Raw genomic sequence first — 20,972 nt, 5'->3', positions numbered from 1 at the left:
ACATACTGGCTTAGAAAGCAATGCCTGTTTGATAGCAGCAGCACCACAGCAGGGGTGTCCTGCTTGTGCTTTGCCATGTTTTGGCACAGCACAGTGCTGAGGGATGACAAAACATTCCACATTTTCCAGCTGGCTGCCATGGTTTTCCTCCCCTTCTCTGCAAAACTAACCAGAGGCATGCAGAAAGTCCTTGGGAAGAAACAATGGAAGGATGGCCAAGTGCCAGATGTGGCATGGATTTCATGCAGAACATACCTCATAGGATTTCAACAGAAAATTAAAACCCCAGATTACTTTCTTGAAACCTCTCTGCCCCATTGTCCATTGCTCCAGCTTGTAAATGCCTGCCATCTTGCCATTTTGGGCAGACACTGCAACTCTCAGGTGAGAAAAGACTATTTCCATCAGGAAAAGACTCAACTGTTTTTATATCACGCATTTAGCGGCCCTTGGAGCAACAACATTGAATGAGACCTGACTTAGGTGATACAGTGACGACAAAATGTTACAAAGTAGCGTTTTTCCAGTGGTAGCTTTCTTCATGCTTCTTCAATAAATTTAATGGGTAAAACTTGAGCAATACAGTGATCAACACGCAGCTCAACATTTTGCCTACATTAGCTTGGTGTATGTTCAAAGGCTGAACTTGACAGCTTTGTCCCGATCCAGTATTTTAATGTTCTCTTTTTTCCTAGGAAGTAGGGTTGATGTTATACGCTGCTGCTGAAGGTTAGTTCTGTGCCTCCTCTCTTTTGAATCTGCCTCAGTTTAGAAGGAACAGGCCAGTATAACCTTTCCCACGTGTTCCTTCTGTCCGTTTTCTGGATGCAGTGAAACTTTGTCTACTGAAAGCTTCCACTGTATAATCCTTCTGTAAATCTTTATTTTTCATTCAGATTCCTACATTTCAGCCAAAAGATGCTGTATTTCTTTTAGCCAGTAAAATAGCAACCTACTTTAAGAGTTAGTTGTTAAAGTCAGCTAAGCAGATCTCACAATTATCAGCCTTCTCCCCCTCTGTATACAACTCGGAAACAGCACCTGTTCCCCAGGTTCTAATGCCACGGAGTCTCCTGTCTTACCAGAACATTAGGTCCGAACATACAAAAGTTAACAGCAAACACCACACTGCAGAAACACTCAGACCTCCTCATCCTGGATGATTACAGCACAGCCTGTAAATACAGTGCTATTGTCTTGCTAGTGCAGACTTCACTATTCAGTATAGGTTAGGCAGCGTTACTCTGTTCATATTGTCCTGTGGAGGCTGGAGATCACAACACACCTTTCTGCCAGAGTGACTGTGAATCTGTGCAGCTTGCATTTAACATGACAACACTTCTCCAAGGGAAAAGCCCGGACAACAGGTTTCAAGAACACAGCTACGTTCATAATGGACATCTTCCCCTGCTACGCCCACCACAAGGAGAGCACACAAGCTCAGATCCATTCCAAACACAGTTCTATGGGAAAAGAAAGCTCAAAAACTTCCCACTAAGTCTCCATCCATATGGACAGCCAGGTCAACTTCTTTCCCTCAACAGATTTCCCTCTCCTCGGATTAAAATACAGAATTAAATAGTACACAAATGAATATCACTAACCAAAGATAAATATTGTTAGCCAGAAAATTAGAAAAATGTAGGAAAATAAAAATATTTCTCTGCTGAAGGCCAGTTCCGCCTGCCTGCTACTGAGAAACAAATTGGTGCAATTTTGCCCAAGCATAGAGATTTCCCATTTCCGGGATCATAACAGCTATTCAGACTGAGGCCATCAGCCACACTGGAAGCAAATGCTCGCCACGCTGAAGAATACATTTCTCTTCTGTTGAGCTAAACAAAACAATTCTAGGATGAGCTAGCAGCTGCTTAGCAGCTTATAGACCACTTTCCTCAAATGACTCGGCCACAGACTGGTTATCAGATAGTACGGTGACATTTAGCACAGCTGCATTAAAGATTCATGAGTACAAAAATGCTCAGCCCTTGATTCTTGTAGGTTTGACTAAATAACAGACAGTTAAGTGCACAACTGCAGACTAGCACATCCTAATGGGCCATAAATTCACTTCACTTACGGCAAAGTCACAGGGTACAAGAGGCTCTGGTAATAAAATGACCACACAGTTAATTAAACTAGAAGTACTTTTAAAATTATGACTAAATCTGTCTGTTGAGGGCACCAGATGTAATCGTCTAATGGGATTACTACTGGTAGCAAGATGCAGGGGAGGAGGGTTGCAGATAACCCACAGACTGATGCAAAGCCACACACAGTGTGTTGTTGTTTCCAAGTAAATTGTTAGCGAGGCTTAAAGTCTAAGCTCCTTTTAATCTACAAATGCATTTATGAAGATGAAATTGCAATGGCTTGCTTTCTCTGAAAACCCCATCAAGGTTTTTGTCATAGCACTTAGACCATGCACAGGCTAAAGCTGTTACTTTACCTCCACGGTTTTATTTTGGTGATGAATTTTTCTTTGCCTAAATGACTCAGTACAGAGAAATACTACACAAAAAGTAATTATGTCATTTTTGCACACCATTTGAAAGTAAGAAATGATCTATGAACACAGTAAAATTAGTGTGTCTGCCAGTGAGAAATGGCAGATGACACTGTTTTCACACATGCAACCTTCCTTATAAGCAACAAGTACAAATCTCAGGGACGTGACTACGATAATGTTTCAGTAATGCCAATATGGAAACAACTGTGTCTCGCTATCATTATTAAGCCTCTAAGCATGCCTGGTATATATCAGATGGCCTGAAGTGCGCTAAGATAATACAGTTTCTACCCTTTTATTTTTTTTATTTTTTTTTTTAAGAATCATAAAAAGGCAAGGTACTCGGTATCATACTTTTTCTTGAAAATAGAACACCCAGTTTTAACAAAATATTCCTTTTCTTCTTTATAGCTTCTAATTCTTCTCATGTTTTACAATGGATGAATTTCCCTAGTGACATGACTACTGCTTCTGTCAGTTTTTGACACCAACTAATTTTTTATTCTTTTTTTCCCGTTTACATCACACATACTACTGTCAGACATCTGAAGTGGGCAGGAACTCCTGTGTACCCAGCTCATTCTCTAAGCAAACCCTCCCTTCTCCTCGGTTTTCCTTATAGTAAAAACCCTGACTGAGAATGCCTTTTGAAGTCCATCACAAGCAATCCAGAGTTGTTCTTGGTTTACCTTCCTGGCCCGCAAATAATCTCTCAACAAATAATTCAACCAAATAGTCACTGAAATCTCTGACACAGGAAGGTCCCAGCAGGTAAGAGACATAGTCTCCCTGAGAACAGACAGGTTCACTAGCTAAAAACGGTAGAGGCTGAAACTTTAAGGAGAGATAGATGCAAAAAGAAAACCAAGACAGACAGCAGCTGAGATAGGCTCTTATGTCAGCATTACTTGTGCTCTGTCAAGCATCACAAAGCCAACCAGCGGACATGCAACTGCCTTGCACAGGCCATCTTACGCTTGCTAGTCTGACAATCTTCTCCTCCATTTCTTCAAAACTAGAGCTTCAGAAAGAAGTGTCCCCATGGCTTGACATGGGCAAGCACCCCAAAAGTCTTTTTACCCGGTGTCTCACCTCAAATGTTTTTTTACAGCTTCATGCTGTTTGCCAGGTGCAGTGAGCGGAAGAGAAAGACTTTGACAGCCCTTCCCTTACCCAGTTAAGGTAGGAAGTAACAGACACCACCAAGGAATTCCTCAGAGCACTTACAGGCACATGTCCAGAATTATACGCAGAATTGACGGGAAGACCTGGTATGAGAGTGATCAATCCTTGCTCAGATACTTGGTTGGCAGGTTGAGACTGGCATCTGGGAGCAACTGTGGTGCTACCACACCATTATCCCTTCACAGAATCACAGAATGATAGGCGTTGGAAGGAACCTCTGGAGATCATCTAGTCCAACCCCCCTGCCAGAGCAGGGTCACCTACAGCAGGCTGCACAGGAACACGTCCAGGCGGGTTTTAAATGCCTCCAGAGAAGGAGACTCCACCACCTCTCTGGGCAGCCTGTTCCAGTGCTCTGCCACCCCCAAAGTAAAGAAGTTCCTTCTCATGATTAGATGGAACTTCCCATGTTCAAGTTTGTTCCTGCTACCTCTTGTCCTGTTGCCGGGCATCACTGAAAAGAGCCTGGCCCCATCCTCCTGACACCCACCCTTTAAGTATTTATAAGTGTTGATAAGATCCCCCCCTCAGTCATCTTTTTTCCAGACTGAAAAGATCCAAGTCCCTCGGCCTTTCCTCATAAGAGAGGTGTTCCAGTCCCCTAATCATTGCTGTTTTACAGACAGTCCAGTTTCAAGGACAGTACCCCTGGGCATCCCGTCCAGAGCAGGTAGAGCTCACTTCACAGGCATCACAGTGCACGCGCAACTAGATTAGGTATCAGTTAAAAACCAGTTCCAATCAGCCTTAGCCCTTCAAAACTTTTAAAACCTGCTACTATGGCAAACCATTTGCTTGAGTTAATCTATGATTTATTTTTATTTTATTTTGTGGGAGGAAGCAGGAGATACATTCTGAGGATGCAGCAGGTGAGGGGGAACCAGATCAAATTCATTTTCTGTGCTATGATTATAAAGAAGGAAGGATGGTTGTGCACTCCATTTCAAACAAGCCTCAAGAGCCCAATATCAGATCATACACACAAAAAAAAAAAACAAACCACAGAGGTACATTTCCTTTTAACAACAATAATACTTACACATGTAGGAATGTAAGACTCAGAGGGATCCGTTCTGTACGCCCAGTTTTGAAGTATCAACTGCAACTAGCTTGCTCCTTTATACAAGCACTAGAGACAACTCTGCAAATTTAATGTGAGGCAGCAGAAGATACACATTGTTGGGCTGCGGAAGGAAAGGATCAACAGAATGCAACATAAACTTAATGAAATGGGTGTTGTATCCAGATTACAACCAAACCTCAAAGGCAGGATACCAGATCAAAACACAGGAAATACATATATTTCCTCTTCTTCTTCATTGTAAAAAAACCCCAAAACAACAACCTTAATTTATATAGCAATGCAAGAGAACAGTGGTCAATTCTGCTCACCCATTTATGAATTAAGGCACCTACCAAACTGGTTGGTTTAATTCATGTAATCATAAAACGGTTTGGGTTGGAAGGGACCTTAAAGACCATCCAGTTCCCACCCCCCTGCCATGGGCAGGGACACCTCCCACTAGACCGGGTTGCTCAAAACCTCATCCGGCCTGGCCTTGAACACTTCCAGGGATGGGGCATCCACAGCTTCTCTGGACAACCTGTTCCAGTGTCTCACCAGCCTCAGAGTAAGGAATTTCTTCCTAATATCTAATCTAAATCTCCCCTCTTTCAGTTTAAAACTGTTACCCCTTGGCCTATCGCTACACTCCCTCATAAAAAGTCTCTCCCCATCTCCCCTATAGGCCCCCTTTAGGTACTGAAACATTGCAAAGGGTCTCCCTGAAGCCTTCTCTTCTCCAGGCTGTCTTAGATACAATCTAGCAACATCTCTACCTCCGCTGTCAAACATGTACAGCTGCAATAGTCTGTTACATGATCCTATACCTGTTCACGAACTGCCCTAAACCTGACACTGCTGCGATGCCCAGGTAATGCTGAGCCGTGATCAGCTCTCATTGGTTTCAGTTTATAGCCCTGCAGTCCCTGGTACAGTCCCGTGCTCACAATTGTGGAAGCCACTGCAAAAATTCCCATTTTCTCTAACAGCTTTCAAGATGATGCTTCCAGAGAACACATAAAATGTTTTTTTATATGCATACCTAATCATGCATATGCCCTTGTTGTTCTTGGTCATTGAATAGATTACACTACAAATGTAGAGTCAATTGCAAAATATCGTGGATATGGTCATGGCTTTGGTAACCACTTCTTATTAATATCAATTACTTCTGGCAACATGACTCTTACATTATCAAAATTACTTTACCCCAGCAGGCAGTAAGCAGATGGAAAGCACCACAATAATCATATTGAAGGGCTTAGCCTTGCCCTTGTGGAGAAGCCATAGTTTCTGTTGAATAAGTTGCTTCCTGAGTCACCTAGCGCAGGTCGAACCCAGGATAGAAAAAGAAAATTACAGGATGAAAGGCAGGTAAGTGCAGAGGCTCATCAGCCCTCAGATAGGAAGAGGGGGAGACATTCTTCTTTACGGATCAGAACAGGACTATGTGGTGACACTGTCCATAGCAATGGGAACTTGGTTTTCTTACCCTTTTGAGGCTCATGTTCTTTCCTTAAGAAAGGCTGCAGGAAAACCATTCCTGGCTGCTACTGCAAGAGCCGTGGCGAGGCAGCAGCACGTGCCTGGACAGCACACACCAGCTGCTGCACAACATGGGGAGGCTCTGGAGCTTTGGTCTACAACCTTCCCCCGCCACAGCTCAGACCTTGCTGCAAGCCATCTGTGATGAGCAGGATCCTCATCCTCAAACACGAAGAGGTCATGCACTTCCTTGTATCATTAGATGATTAATAACCTTCTGAACCCTACTCATCCTCAAGAGCAAGGTGAGTTCCCACTGGCCCGATGCTATTTTCCTGGCACCTCTATGAAGACAAAAGGGAGACATTGTGTTTTATGGTGACAGATGTGGAATCTCTCTGTGAGCTGAGTGCAAGAGAGGTGCATGCTCACTACAGAGAATCTTATTTTACTGTGATTAAGTCTGTGACTTAAAAGACTCAAGAACGGAGGCAGAACATCGTAAGAAACACGGCATTTCTTGGGACTCGGTAAGTGGAATAGGGCTTAGAGGTCTCTCTCACTGCTGCCAAGGCTTTCCAGCAGGCATGAATACAGTGCTGTGCTGTGGAGCTGCCTGATCCACAGCTAAGTGGGATTTACACCACACCAGTCCTGCTCACTGAGGAAATCTTTCCACTACTGAAGGAAAAAAACCATACCAGTAAAGAGCAAACCCAAGCTTTCCTCAGCAACGAAGGCTGATCTTAAAGTAAGCTTAAAATTAACTGACAGGTATGGCTGCCTGACACAGAGCAAGAAGCTGCGAACTATTTGAGTTCTTGGCTTTGCAGTGGCATGGGAAAAGCTCCAGAATTTAAAAGCAGGATGAAAAATGAAGTCAAATGCATGGGATAAACTTAACACTTCTGGAGGAATGACTTTTACTGAAGTTTTCCATCATCTTCAAGGACTTCTTTCCCCACCTCTACCCTATACCCCTGGGCCTGCCATGCATTTGGTCAAGATGAAAGCTGACATCCAGGCTCCAACTTTTCAAACGGCAGCCTACTGGAGAAGAAACAAAGACTTGCAGTCTTGCTCACCCAGATCCTTGATGTTCTGACAAAAAACAGTGAATAAATCTATATTCCTGGTTACAACCGAGGGGAACAAGGCCGCTCCGCCCCGCCCCCCCCCCAACAAAACCAAAACCTGAATATTGACAAACGGAGTAAGATATGTAACTTTGATGCAATGGGACATAAGTAACATACACCTCATGTCAAGCCTAGGCAGAGAGAGTCAGCTTACTACTGGTATATAATCCTCACTGACCAGTTTCAGAAGTAAACAGGCAGATATCTCTGCAGACCTTCTCAGTGGATTAGAATTCCAGCAGTTAAGGGTCTGAAAGTAGAGGCAGCCTAGTAGCTAAATCACACTCTATCCAATACTCGACCATACCAACATGAATTCAATATTTCAGAAGTATTTATTAGTTTGGTATGTCTTTGATAAGTATTAGTTGCTAAATCAGATACTCTTCAGTTTCTTTAACATGTATATCAAAACCTGTGACTGTGGTGTGATTTAAACACTGTAAATTTAATAATTAAACAAGAACAGAAGTGTGGATTATTGAAACTCCTTCATTAATTAGACCGAAGTTTGTTGATCAAAGTTTCAAGTCCATTTCAAAAGGACCTTGCTTTAAAGCAGCTAAAGCAGCAGAAGACAGACATTAAATACTGATATTCTTTTACGAACTCAAGGTCATAACTCAACAGACATACACTGAAACGTAAGAAAAAAGACCAACTAATTTTATCTACCTTTAGACAGCTCTTGAAAGTCAAGATTGCAAATCCAAGCAATCAGGTAAGATTTACGCAATCAGCATCACAACATTCTTTCAGAGTAGGGAAAAATAGCAGTAACTTTGGTACTTTGGCTTCTAGAAGACATTATAAAGTCTGCTGGTATCCTAGGTTCTTTTATTTGAACAACTAAGACCCCTAGAAGATACCTGGTAGAAATGTACTGACTTACAATCAATACAGAACCAAGAACAATTGTTTACTATCAAAAATTATATTCTTTAAGTTATTGCATCAGCAAGGTTTTTGCAGCAGTACAAGCACACACTTCAGCCATAACAAAACCTGAATAAATGATATTGGGCATAATTTAGACTCGTGACCTTATTAAAAGATTACAGTTTCAACTCTTCAAGTTTCCTTGCAGTTCAAAGCCCATCATCAATGACGACCACAAGCAGACTGATGCCCAGACAGTCTTGGAGCAATGGCTACCTTGAAGAGACAAAAGCCCCCATTTTTATTGTTGAGCGTGATGTTACATAGCACAGGATATCCCTATGGTCAGGTGGGGTCAGCTGTCTTAGCTGTGTCCCAACCCTCTTGCCCAACTTCGGCCTACCCATTTCAGGGATGTACACAAAATGGGAAACGGAGAAGGCCTTGACACTGTGCAAGCACTGCTCAGCAACAGGTAAAGCATTGGTGTGTTATCAACACTGTTTGCCACAAGTCCAAAACACAGCACCACACTGATAGCTATGAAGAAAGTTAACTCCATCCCAGCCAGACCCAGAACAAGGACACACGACTATATGCATTTCAGGGAATTCAGCACTGAAAAGATTTTGGTGAGCAAAAGACATACCTGAAGCAACAATACTGTTAAGTGTTAGACTAGATAAAACTCTGCACTGAGCGGTTACCGGGCAACTTTAGGTCCTAGGACCTTTAAGAGGTTTTGATGGGTTCAACTGGCTGACTGAAAGGGGACTTCTTCCACATTCCCTTTGCAGTTTGGAAAATAAGCATTTTCAAGTACCTTCAAAGTGCTGTCAGGCTTTTATTCCTGAAGCTGCTGTGAAAAGAATAAATAATACAAGCACTATAAATAACTGGGTTACTTTATGTTAACTGCACTTTTAGGGCATTGTATGAAGTCAGTGCTGGATATGGTGTGTTAAACTGAAAGATTATCAAAGCCTGACAGCTGAACATCCTCCCCCTTGTCTTCTCTGGACTCAGAAATTACCCTAAACATCAGGGGAGTTTATGGAATTTAGTAATTTCAGGGTGGGACACGAAAACTGCTCTTGGTGTCCTCTCTAGAGCAAAAAAATCTATCACGCACAGTCTTTTTTCATTATCAACTAACAAAATCTGGATTCTTCTAGTAGGACTCCACACTTTTTGGTGACTGCTACTGCTTTAACTGCTTCCACTCTTGGCAATGACACTGCATTCATAGCTTGATGATTTCCTGAAAGTAGCATTATAAACTAGCATCTCCCCAACTACTTACATAATGTGTCATCAAGACCCTCACTCAACATATCAATCTCATTGGAAATCTACAGTAGAAATATACTGTAGAAATACTAGTAAGACTCTAACCCTGAGCTCAAAGACATTGGTACTGGCAGCCGTTAGTTACATTTTTCACATAACTGCAGACAGAATACACTTTTTTTATAAAGAAAGTGGTGTTACCATGGACAGTGTCAGTATTTGAGAGCAGGCTAAGCAGAATTGCATGCATTTACAAACAGGCATCCCACCAGCCTTATCAAATACTTGCAACCAACATTATATTGGGTTTTAGCAAAATCATTACTACAGATGAACTTATCTTCAGGAAGACAGGCTTTTAACACTTTAACAAAGACAGCAGAAACATGAACTCTCCACAGAAAGCAACTGCTCAGAATTCAAGAGATCGGTGGTGCTGAGATTATTAGATAAATCAGTCTAGGTCTCAGGCCCCAAGACAGTCGTGAAACTCACAGAAGTAGTCACCAAAACTTGAGAAGTAACACAATTAATTTGAGATCTTTAAAAACGTGAATTGCCAGGAAGGGAAAAGAATGTCTACCTTTTCTTTCCACAGCTAGTATCTGCAAAGACTTCAGCAGCATGCTCTATTAAGAAACAAACCCCGCATGGATTCACTGAAAGCAACACAGCCAGCCAGGGATCCAGCTGTGCTGCAGCACCAACGTGCTTCTCAGGCACTCCAGGAATGGGATGTACTTTGATTTGATGCATCAGTATGAGGAAAATGGCATCCGAATGCTGTAGATAAAGAGTACACGCCCTGCTGAATTAACAGTTGACATAGCTGTATACAACAGGGCCATGAAGAAGAGTGGCTGAGCTTCATTATTCAAATGTCTTGAGTGATTTTTTTGAACAAATGGGTTCTCATACAACACTTCTGCAGATTTTAATACACTGACATATGAAAACAGCAACTTCGGTTCACTGGAAACAGTTTTCTTTTTAATTTTACCATAAAAAGGCAAAATAAACTCTTTCACTGTAATGTTATAGCTTTTAATATTCCTGAGCTGCATTTTAGAAGCAAAAGCATTCTTAAATGGATTTAAGAAGAGACACTGCAGCCTTACTTTCCAACACCACAAGTAAAAATAATTTAGCAACAAGGCCCCTTTTTCAAAAGACAATGGCTACCTCTGTACCTGAAAAAATATTTCAAGTAGCTCCATGCCACCTGAAGTAATAATTACAATGCCAAATATGTCAACAAAATAACAGAACAACTTTTCAACCATTTTACCACTGCTTCTTACTTCCCACATCAGTGCACCTCTCTTACATGGAAAGTATTATTACACAAGTGGCATTACATGCCAGAATAAGTCGGGCCACAAAGGTTGGCACCATACAGACATATGAAGGAATCATAGCAGTTTAAAAGATATCCTGCATATCTTTATAATAAGTTTTAAGAATTATACGAAAGTCCTGCTATACATCTCAATCAGCAATAATTCTACTTTGTTAAATGTGATTTCATTGAATGCACCAAAAAGCATTTAAAATCAAATCTGTACATAATAGCTTGTCACATTTGGAGTTCCAGATGTTCCCATGTACTTCCCAAGCCAAATTGGGTGATACAGAGATAAAAACTAAACCAACCAAAATTAAGGTTTAGAAAACTGAAAATCAGGAAATCAGGTTGGGTTTTAGCACTGTAGGAACTCGAGCGCAAGCACAGGTGGTTATACCTACATTGTGGCAGAAACCTAGAAAGAGACAACAAAGCACAAAGGAAGATTAAAAAAAAAAAAATCAGACATCTATTTTCTTGATTTCAGAGATCAGAGGCAAGTTAAGCATTGGTTGAAACAAACGTGTTGTCTATAGCAGTCACACCAGTGAGGTCTTGTTTACAACCTTCTGGCCCTTTTGTCCAACCACAGCCTTTCCAAGGAGCCAAAGCCTCCACTACCCACTCCAAGTACTCCTGTGCTTACTCAGTGATCTCCTCCGGTGCCTTTGTCTCCTGCTTGCACTTCTGCGACTGTGACTTCTTTCTCTTCTGTCTCGTTTACGTTCAATGCTCCGCGTTCTTCTGTAACGTGAACGTCTGGGGCTTACACTTCTTCGACGAGGACTATGGCTTCGACGAGGACTGTAACTTCTGCTTGAGTGTCTATAATACCTCCTTTCTTTCCTGCGCTTTTCATCCAGATAACTCACATCTCTCCTGTGCCTGCTCCTCTCTCGTTTACCCTTACTCTCATCAGTGTTTATGCTGCTACATGAACGGCTCTTTCTTCTCCTCGGCTCTGTGCTACGTTTGCGCTGCTCATAGTGTGAGTCCTTCCTGCAGGTATTCTGGTCATAGCTAGAGAGGTTCTTCTGCTGCTGGTTATTGGTGGGAATACATGAAAGTACCCCTGAACTTCTTTTCTCAGAACACCTCTCAGAGTTTGTGGTATGAAGTTTCTGACTTTCTTTGACATTAACTTTGTCATGAATGCTGCCATTCAAGTACTTGCATTGAGCGTTTACACTCTCAGGGGATGGTATTTCCCTTTGAGAGTCGGGAGGCAGTTTGCCTGTAACAGCCTGTCCTGAGGTAGAAGTGATGCAGCTGGATGACACAGTGTGCGGAACACCACTAGGGGTTTTCAGTACGTCAGACTGAGATGTTTCTGTTTCTTCTTTGTTTTGATTAACTGCATCCATTTTCTTGCTCAGAAGATTGTTCAGTAGTTTCACCCTCAGTTCCTTTTCTTTTCTCTGCAACCCCAGTGCTCTCTCTTTTTCCTCTTCCACACGTTTGAGCTCAGCCTCCTGGAGCCTTCGTCTCTCCTCTAGCTGCTGAAGACGAATCTTTTCTTCATTATGTTCTTGCTCCAAAAGCTTTACTGTCTGAAAGATAGTCAAAGGGAAGATAAGAGTAAACAAGAAGATACATATAGACCAGCTCATGCTTCCAAGTTATACCATAACACAAAAGCAGCAATATGGCAAGAAAATGAAGTCTAACAAACAGAACTTAACCATCCCAAAATAAGACAGTTGCTTCCCTCTTGAAGGAAAAAAAAAAAAATCAAAACCAACCAAAAAGCCCCACTAACAGACAACTCTTGTAAGGTGAAACATTAGTCTTAATCCACAAATTCTTTTGAGTGTTAATTTCTCCTAGCTGTTTCACAAGGCAAAACCAAAGCTTGGTCTTTGTGTCTCCTTAATACGAGAGTAACACGCAAGCTAGAACAACATGTGAAATTTGAGCTATTAAAATACATTTATCAAGGTCAACATTTCAAGTTGGACTCAAAATTAAAATATTAATTTCTCTTAGATAATTGCAATCTATGATTCATAGAAGACTTTGCAATGAGTCCATAAAAAACAGCAAATAATTAAAACCACACATATTATGTAGAAACTGATTCTCATTTTGTCAAGCACTTTGTCATGATACTGAAAAAAAAGATTCAAAGTTTTTTTTTTTTTAATTCTGACCCAGACAAACAGCTTAGTGTAGACCTCAAAATTCTGGGAGTGAAAGAAACATACTGTCCTGTTTTATCAGACAACCTTTCTATTTCACAGCTGCAAAGTGACAAAGCCTGCAAGAAGTACTGCTCCCTTTTCCTAGCATATAACTCACTACATAGCACTGCATGACTTCAAAAACACTCCTAAGGTACACTGGCATCAGGGGAAAAAACAAAACAAAACAACAAACTGTGTTTGTTGTGCAGTGGCAAACTGCTTTGCCACACAGTTTTTCATTTCTACAGAAAATACTTAACATACATTATGTTACACCCTAATGTGACTTTATCCAAGTCTTAAGCAAATGACATCCTGTTTCAGTGAAAAATATAAATATTGCTAGAGAGACAAGATCTAACATTTGAAAACCTTAAGCTGACGGTACTTTTCCTACAGAGAAATCATTTCGTACATTTTCAAACATCAAATAATGAAAGCTTATTCTCTGAAACTGCAAAGAATAGTTAACGGAATTGCTGAAAGCCAGAAGGGAAAGAGCATCAAAAATGGAATTAGAAATAAGGAGTCTTGCATCTTATACTCTGTGCTTACTTCACTTTATCATGCTTACACATTCTTTTACTGGACTTAAGAGCAAGCCTGCCAACTAGTTTACAGGTAAAAAACGCTATTCAGGACTTCAAGTTCACTCTTCCATTTACCTATATGTGTGTATTTTACCGAGGAAGAAACCCTGTTTCATTGCACTTTTTTTTAATTTTTGGTCTAAGGACCAAAAATTAGCATCTGGAGAGGTACTAAATCTGTTGTTAATGAACACTGATCTCCACACCCTCTCAAATCAGTACAGGGCTCTGATGGCTCTTCATTAGCTTCTGAAATAAATATTGAAGTTACCTTTGCCCTGCTTAGCAGTTCTGCAATTAGTCTAATTGACTGAAGATTTCTCTGAGCTAATAGGAGCTTCCTTTCTTCTAACTTTATCTTCTCTTGCAGTTTTTTCTGTTCTTCAGCTTGAAGCTTTTCAAGTTGTTTTTTGTTTCGTCGAACTTCACGATCTTTCTGTTTCTGTTCTCTCTTGCGCAACTTTTCTTCTCTTTTTCTCTCTCTCTCATATTCTTCAAGCTCTCTCTGCTTCCTAAAAAAAAAGAAATTAATATTTTTACCTTATCTAGGACAGGTACAATTTTAGACTTCTAGTCTATGTAAATTTTTTTTTTTTTTACTTTGAGTAAATTTGTTTCTAAGTAAGTCTTATTGGTTATTGAAAAACAGAAGTAGAAAACATTGAACATTTTAACCATTAGTTGTAAAGCAAACAATCATTAGCCTGTCAATATTTGAAAACAAGTTGAAATCCAAAACCAAAACATGGCTGCAACAATTTTTTTTTTGAACCTTTAAACCAATTCGGCCAGACACCATAACAATGCATCAGGCAGCTGGGCAGTCAATCATCATAGTGAGAAGAAAATTACCAAGTGAACTACTATGTGCAGGGGTTGGTGGCTTTTATTTCAGTCATTAGAACAAAATGATGGCTTAGCTAAAAGGCCAAGGGTTTCTGAGATCAGGTATCTAATGGCACAATTTTTAGGAAATTTAATATTTTGCAGATTTAGTATCTTGAACTGAACATAAACATTAGAGATAGTCTAAATAACCTTATAGTTTCACAAACTGTTTAATATCTAAACATTTAAGCACGAAGAATTTTTACACAAGAAGGCAACTGGACATCATACAATCTCTGAAACAATTTGCTCCATTCACTTTTATATTCTGAATAGCCGTCTTATGACATTTGCACCTATATACATTTTCTTAAAATGTCACTGTTAAGATATGCTTGTATCCCATCCCTTTCCTGGAAAAATACTGATGTTAAGAATGAACAAGCTTTATAATATCGAAGTGACTTACTAGTATAACTAGTGCAAAATTTTCTATTCTCCGTTTGAAATGCTCCATTACAATGTTCCATTCCCAGCTCTTGGAATTACAGTTCAACCAAAAAAAACCAAAACTGAAGGTGTAAAACACTCATCTCCAAACCTCAAGCCCTGAATCCTACTTCCTGAAAAGGACCACAGCATTTTGAGTGCTTCACTTTAGCTACAGGAGTTGAACTTTGAAACTAAACTTGTGTTTAGTTATTTTCTATCTATTGAAGCTGGTATGAAGAAGTAAATACAGGTTTATTATGCCTGATTCTTAAACATATAACTGAGAAATAAACAATAAATACCTTTCTTCCTCTTTTTGTTTTTCCTCAGCTTCTTTCTCTTTACGTTTTTGTTCTTCTCTCTGTTTTTCAAGCTCTTGAAGCTTTTGCCTTTCAAGCTGACGCTTCTTAATTGATGCATCACTAAGGTGTTTTGTTGAGTCAAAAGAAACCTTTACAGGATACAATTGAAAACAGTTTTAAGTTGACTAAAAAAAAATATCTCCAACAACTGACACAATCACAAACAATTTTAACATACCACAATGGTATCCAAACCACAGCGTAAGTACAATCAGAAATACAAAGCCTTTTCCAAAACAAATGGAACTTCTCTATGTGCCCAGAGGAAGTACTAGAGTACTATAACCAGATAACTGGGAACTAAATGCCTGCACACTAGCACACTTAGGTACCAGTTTACACTTTACTGTGTGTCTGACATCCAGAAGTAAATCCTAGCATAGTTTAGGCCCTGCCTGTCCAATGTTTTCAAACTGTCAGAACAGGAACATACAGAACTCTTTCAACTCATGTATGCTATTAGGGACTGTACAGCATTAGGCAGAAATGGGCCTTAACAAAGGCCTTCCTTTCTAACACTGTGATCCTTAAGTTCAGCAGAAGAAACAGTTCTGCAACATTCAGCACCTGGTTTAAGGAAGTGCATCCTCACTAATTCTAAGACCAAGATTCCCAAACTGAGGTACACTGGGCTGAAGCTCCAAGTTTGAGACAGGGAACACAAGAGAAAGGGAAATTACACACATCTGAGCAACGAGACCTGGGAAAATACTCAGCTTCCAAGACATATGGGCACCCCCTGGCCGTGTCCAGCTGCGCGCTGGAATAGACCACCAGCAGAGATCACAGCCCTGGTATCCTAATCTCCTATTCTAGATACCAATGCCTGTGCAGGCAGGCAGGGGTCCATAACACGTTCCTGCAGGCCCATGGTTGTGAACCATGGGGCAGAGAACAAGAAGCACATACTCTGCAGTTTAATTCACCCAGGCTGAATGTAAAATCGTGTTTCACTAGCAGGCTAAAAGGACAGACAGGTGGAAACAGACAAGGTGCTGTGACCTTCTATGAAGGAGATCTATCCTGACAGCTCAGTTACAAACACAGCCCTCTCTCTTTCCTATCAATCCCCAGGGCAGCTGCCAGGAAGGCATGCTTCCTCTTGCACAGCCAAACTAAATTTGGGAACCCTGATTCCCTGCATGTAAGTGACAGTTTGAATTTCACATCCCCTTGAAAACCTTGAGAGTCAAGGTACAAACAGTTTTTATGCTCCAACTGACAAACTTAGATAACAACATAAAAGATTACAGTATTTTACTTACACCGACTAAACTAAAACTTGAATAAATATTTGCATGTTTCCACATTACACAGAGAAATACTCAAAGCTTTTTCCTAAAATACGCTTTCTGATTTGATGAATGACTATTGAGCATACTGAAATACATCTGCAAACATTTCACTCAACCGATACATAAGTTTTCTTCAGGTCATGCTTTCATAGATCTGAACAGCCAGTCTTGTTCTCTCCTGTCAGTTATATTTTTCTAAGCCAATGAGGTTACAGAAAAAAAAATGTGGAAAACTCAGTATGTAAATATTATGAATTAAGCACACTGCATTCACAGCAAACTGCTACAGATTAACATTGCCATTTACATTTTTGTGGTACCTTTCTGTATGTGAAGTACACTAATGATTAACCGTGTACTCCCCTGGCCGTACAGACCACATGCTATTAAACTCCAGTTCTGACACGTGTGGTAGACCGCATTATCAATGCTGGAACCAAATACAGAGGCTGTGAAATTCGCCCCCAAAATTTCTATTTGTAGCGAACACAAGAGAAAACAATGCACTTTAAAGTCAGCCTTCTGGTGAAATATGTCTGAACTTGTTCAGAATTAGAATTTTAAATGAAATGACAAGATTTATAAGTACATATTTATTTCTAAAAACTATTTAGCAGGTTACATTCATATACTTGGTCCTTCCACCAAGTGGTTCTTTTTTCTAGAACTGTCCTGTTAAAAAAAAAAAAAGCAAAGTGCATCCACTTTGTTCACATAGTCTAAGACTACATTTCTCTTCCATCATTTTCCTTCAAAAATTCTATTATGGCTGTTCCATAAAACTACATTAGTGCTGTTAATATCACCTGTTGTCATCACTACAGTACGTAGATGTAGGTTTGAAGCACTAGGGAAATAACATTTATCTGTATTTGGTCTTTCACATGGGTTCCCACAAAAAAAGCCCAGGTTCTTACCTTTATATTGCAAGCCACTGCTTTGCCATCATCGCCTTTATACATCAGCTTCATCCCTCGCAGGGCATTCATGGCCTTAATGAAACCTGCATACTCCCGATATTGAACATAAGCCTCAAAATTTAAATGGCCTCCAAAACTGAAAGTGTGGAAATTTCTGCCAGTCATTTCTTCTCTGTAAGGGTCCAGCATGGGTATGTCCACATTACGTATTTCTCCAAATTTCTGGAAAACTTTTATAAGGACTTCTTCACTTGGCTTTTCTGAGCCAGAGTCCTTTGCTGCAAACCACTTACAAGGTAAGCCCTCTAAGTGAATAGTATCTGGCCGTTCCCCTGGCAAAGTTTCATTCATATCTTTTGCATCACGGAAAAACGAGTCCCAGTCATGTCTGGTAGGGAAGTCAATCTTATATTCCGCAGCACGGACTTTTAAAATGTCTGAGAAGCCACTCAGCTTTATTGTTTTGCCATCAAGGCACGCCAGAAAAGACTTAACCAAACTTTTGTTTTCAACCTCTCCTTCAAACCGGATGAAATCCATTGTGCTTTTAGAAATCCGCAGAGTGGAAAACTGATGAGTTTGCACCATCCCTTTCAATCTTTCCATCACTTCCCAGTTCGAAATGGATTTTCCCGGTTGTTTCAGCTGAGGAAGTGCCACACTGATGGTCATTTTTGTAATGGGTTTAAGATACAACCCACAGGGAGCACAGAGCTCTACAGCTTCTGATGTATCGTGAACTATTGTTGCAGCAGCCATAACACAGAAAAAGCATAGGATAAAAAAAATAAAAGACGCAAGTTTAAGTCGCAGGCCAACAGTAGTCAAATAAAATAGCCCTTATCCACAAATAACTGAATTCTTTGGCCATTTAACCATTCCCAAGTTAAAACAATCTCTCTTAATACAAGAGTCAATTAGAAAATTAAAATCAGGTAGTACAAACATCTTAAATTACTTTATAACCACCATAGCCTATAAGTAATTAAACCTCAGTAAGGCCTCAGAAAAAAACCCAAGAAGCTGATGACAATCTTAGGAATACATGAAGTTGGTATGTGATGGCTCAGAAAGCAGCTACCCTTTTTTACGGAAGGAAAGGACTGGCAGAGCGATGTCACACCGCTTTGAAGTCTACTTAACAAGCAGCGAACCCCAGCAGACTAGCGCCGAGGCGAACCCCACGTTTTCCAGCGGAAAGACTTGGAAGACGTCTGTAACGAGAGAAAACCGCCCTGTGTTAATTTAAAAGCCAGAAGCCCCGCCGCCCTCCCTCCTCATCAATACGAGGCGGGGGAGCGCCCCGAGCCGCGCGGGAGCCAGCGACCACGACCCGCCCCCGGGAAGGCCGGCGGCTGACCCGCACGGGAGGAGCCCGGGCGGCGGGGAGAGACCCCGGGAAGACGCCAGCGGGGAAGGCCCACAGCGGGCCGGGCCGGGTTACCCGCACCCTCCACCGCCAGCTCCCCTACGCGTTCCCCGGCCGCCGGAGACCAGCGACGCCCCGCCAGCCTCCCCACGCTTCTCCTCCTGCCGAAGGGATCCTCCCGGCGCCCGCCTCACCCGCAGCCGGCAGGGCGGCTCGGCCCCACAGGCAACAACCGCCGACCCCGGCCCCTGCCTCTCCGCGCGCCGCCGGGGCCGCTTCCGCTTCCGCGTGGCGGAAGTGTCCCGGGCCGGCACGGGGCGGGGCGCGCGCCCGCTCTCTCTATGGCAGCGTCGGCAGGGCGCCCCCTGGCGGCGGGGCGGGAGAGGGGCGGGGGCTCGACCCCGCGGTGGCGGCTGCGCGGTGGGCGGCGGGATGGAGGTCTCTGCTTTTTTTGCCGTCCCACGGGGATTTATGCTGGACAGGACGGTCAGCGCGCCGGCAGCCGGCGTGTGTGAACAGGCCTCTTTCCCTGTAAGGTGATTTTCACCGTTTGCTTCCAACAGGCTGGGGCATGCGGGTACGAAATCATGGAATCGTTTTGGTTGGAAAAGACCTTCAAGATTATCGAGTCCAACCGTTAACCTGGCACTGCCAAGTTGCCACTAAACCGTGTCACTCAGCACCGCGTCCACACGTCTTTTAAGCACCTCCGGGGATGGCGACTCAACCACTTCCCTGGACAGCCTGTTCCAATGCTTGACAACCCTTTCAGTGAAGGAATTTTTCCAAATATCCGATCTAAACCTCCCCTGGCACAACTTGAGGCCATTTCCTCTCGTCCTGTCGCTCGTTACTTGGGGGAGGAGACTGACCCCCACCTCGCTACAGCCTCCTTTCGGGCAGTTGTGGAGATCGATAAGGTCTCACCCTGCCCAAAGCCACCCCACCGCCTGGGCAGCAGAGCCTCTGCAGTCACCAGCTACCCAGGAAGATAGCCTCCAACTTGCTGCTTACCGCACGTTTCCAACAGTTCACGCGTTTTTTGGAAAAAAAACCCCAAACTCTGTATTTACGAAAGAATGGCCCAGATCAAAAAGACGTAATTTAGTTGCATAAACATGAGTGACTAGTGCTATGCAATATGCCATAAGATATCCAAGCTATATACACGGGTCTGGAAAATACGGCACAAGACCTACAGGAAACATGACTGCACTGTCGCCTTGTGGTGGCATGGGTGGATAAGCCTGTGGGTGGATGGATGAGTGTGTCCATGGATGGACAAGTACACGGGAGGACGGATGGATGTGGGGTCACAGAGTAATTAACTGTAACAGAAAACAGGCAGAGCATTTAGCTATAAGATAAGAAGGTAGACAGAGTGTTTAACTACAAAATTAGGAAGTAGGCAGAATAATTAATTCTAACAATAGAAGATAGATTGGAAGGGAGCGAGTGCCAACTTTACCTGTCTCCATCAACCTAAAGTAACCTAAGCCTAATTAGCACACTTCTGGGAAGAGATCTGATATGCTGTTGTGCTTTGGGCTGGACTGGCCACTGAATGAATGGCAGATGCTTTCTTTGACCTCTCTCCCTTTAGAGAAGAGGAGAGAGAATGAGAGGAAGAGAGAATTTCTGGGTTGAAAAAGAAACTAAGCTAATTTAATGAAATAATAAAAAATAATAAAAAGAAAACATAGCAACATTAATAAGAAAATAATGACACAATATATACAAAACCGTATCAAGCTCCCAAGATGACAATCACGTCACCAGCAGGCACTGGGAAAGTCCCAGACTGGACTCAGTGATGGACAGGAGCTGTATTCCAGATCTGGAGTCAGGAACACATGGATTGGGATCAAAGGCAGACGAACAGACAGGGTCCTCCTTGGACGCCGGCCATTGAAGAAAGACATTGACTCCATTGATCCCTCAGCTTTTATATTGAGCATGGGGCAGATAGGATGGAACACCCCGTTGGTCAGTTTTGGGTCACCTGTCCTGTCCGCTCCTCCCTGCAGGTGGGACTCCT

General features: G+C 42.1%; 1 protein-coding gene across 3 annotated transcripts; it reads right to left on the bottom strand.

Moving 5' to 3' along the window:
• Nucleotides 1–7,684: 7,684 nt before the first annotated feature.
• On the bottom strand, nucleotides 7,685–19,228 carry AKAP17A (A-kinase anchoring protein 17A). 3 transcript variants are annotated; one of them, XM_063340761.1, is made up of 5 exons: nucleotides 19,129–19,228; nucleotides 17,563–18,779; nucleotides 15,291–15,439; nucleotides 13,940–14,180; nucleotides 7,685–12,445 (listed from the first exon to the last, which is right to left on the bottom strand). In XM_063340761.1, exons 2-5 carry the CDS (start codon nucleotides 18,322–18,324, stop codon nucleotides 11,513–11,515), a joined length of 2,085 nt encoding a protein of 694 aa, XP_063196831.1. In that variant the 5' UTR covers nucleotides 18,325–18,779; nucleotides 19,129–19,228; the 3' UTR covers nucleotides 7,685–11,512. The 3 variants fall into 3 exon arrangements, with proteins under 3 accessions (XP_063196831.1, XP_063196849.1, XP_063196839.1); XM_063340779.1 differs by having other exon boundaries at nucleotides 17,563–18,305; nucleotides 18,647–19,211; XM_063340769.1 differs by having other exon boundaries at nucleotides 19,016–19,211.
• Between the last annotated feature and the right edge of the window lie 1,744 nt (nucleotides 19,229–20,972).

This window comes from Chroicocephalus ridibundus, chromosome 1 (assembly GCF_963924245.1).
Source record: "Chroicocephalus ridibundus chromosome 1, bChrRid1.1, whole genome shotgun sequence".
Lineage (NCBI taxonomy): Eukaryota > Metazoa > Chordata > Aves > Charadriiformes > Laridae > Chroicocephalus > Chroicocephalus ridibundus.
Note: the sequence above shows the minus strand (reverse complement) of the source record. Positions and strands in the feature narration are given on the sequence as shown.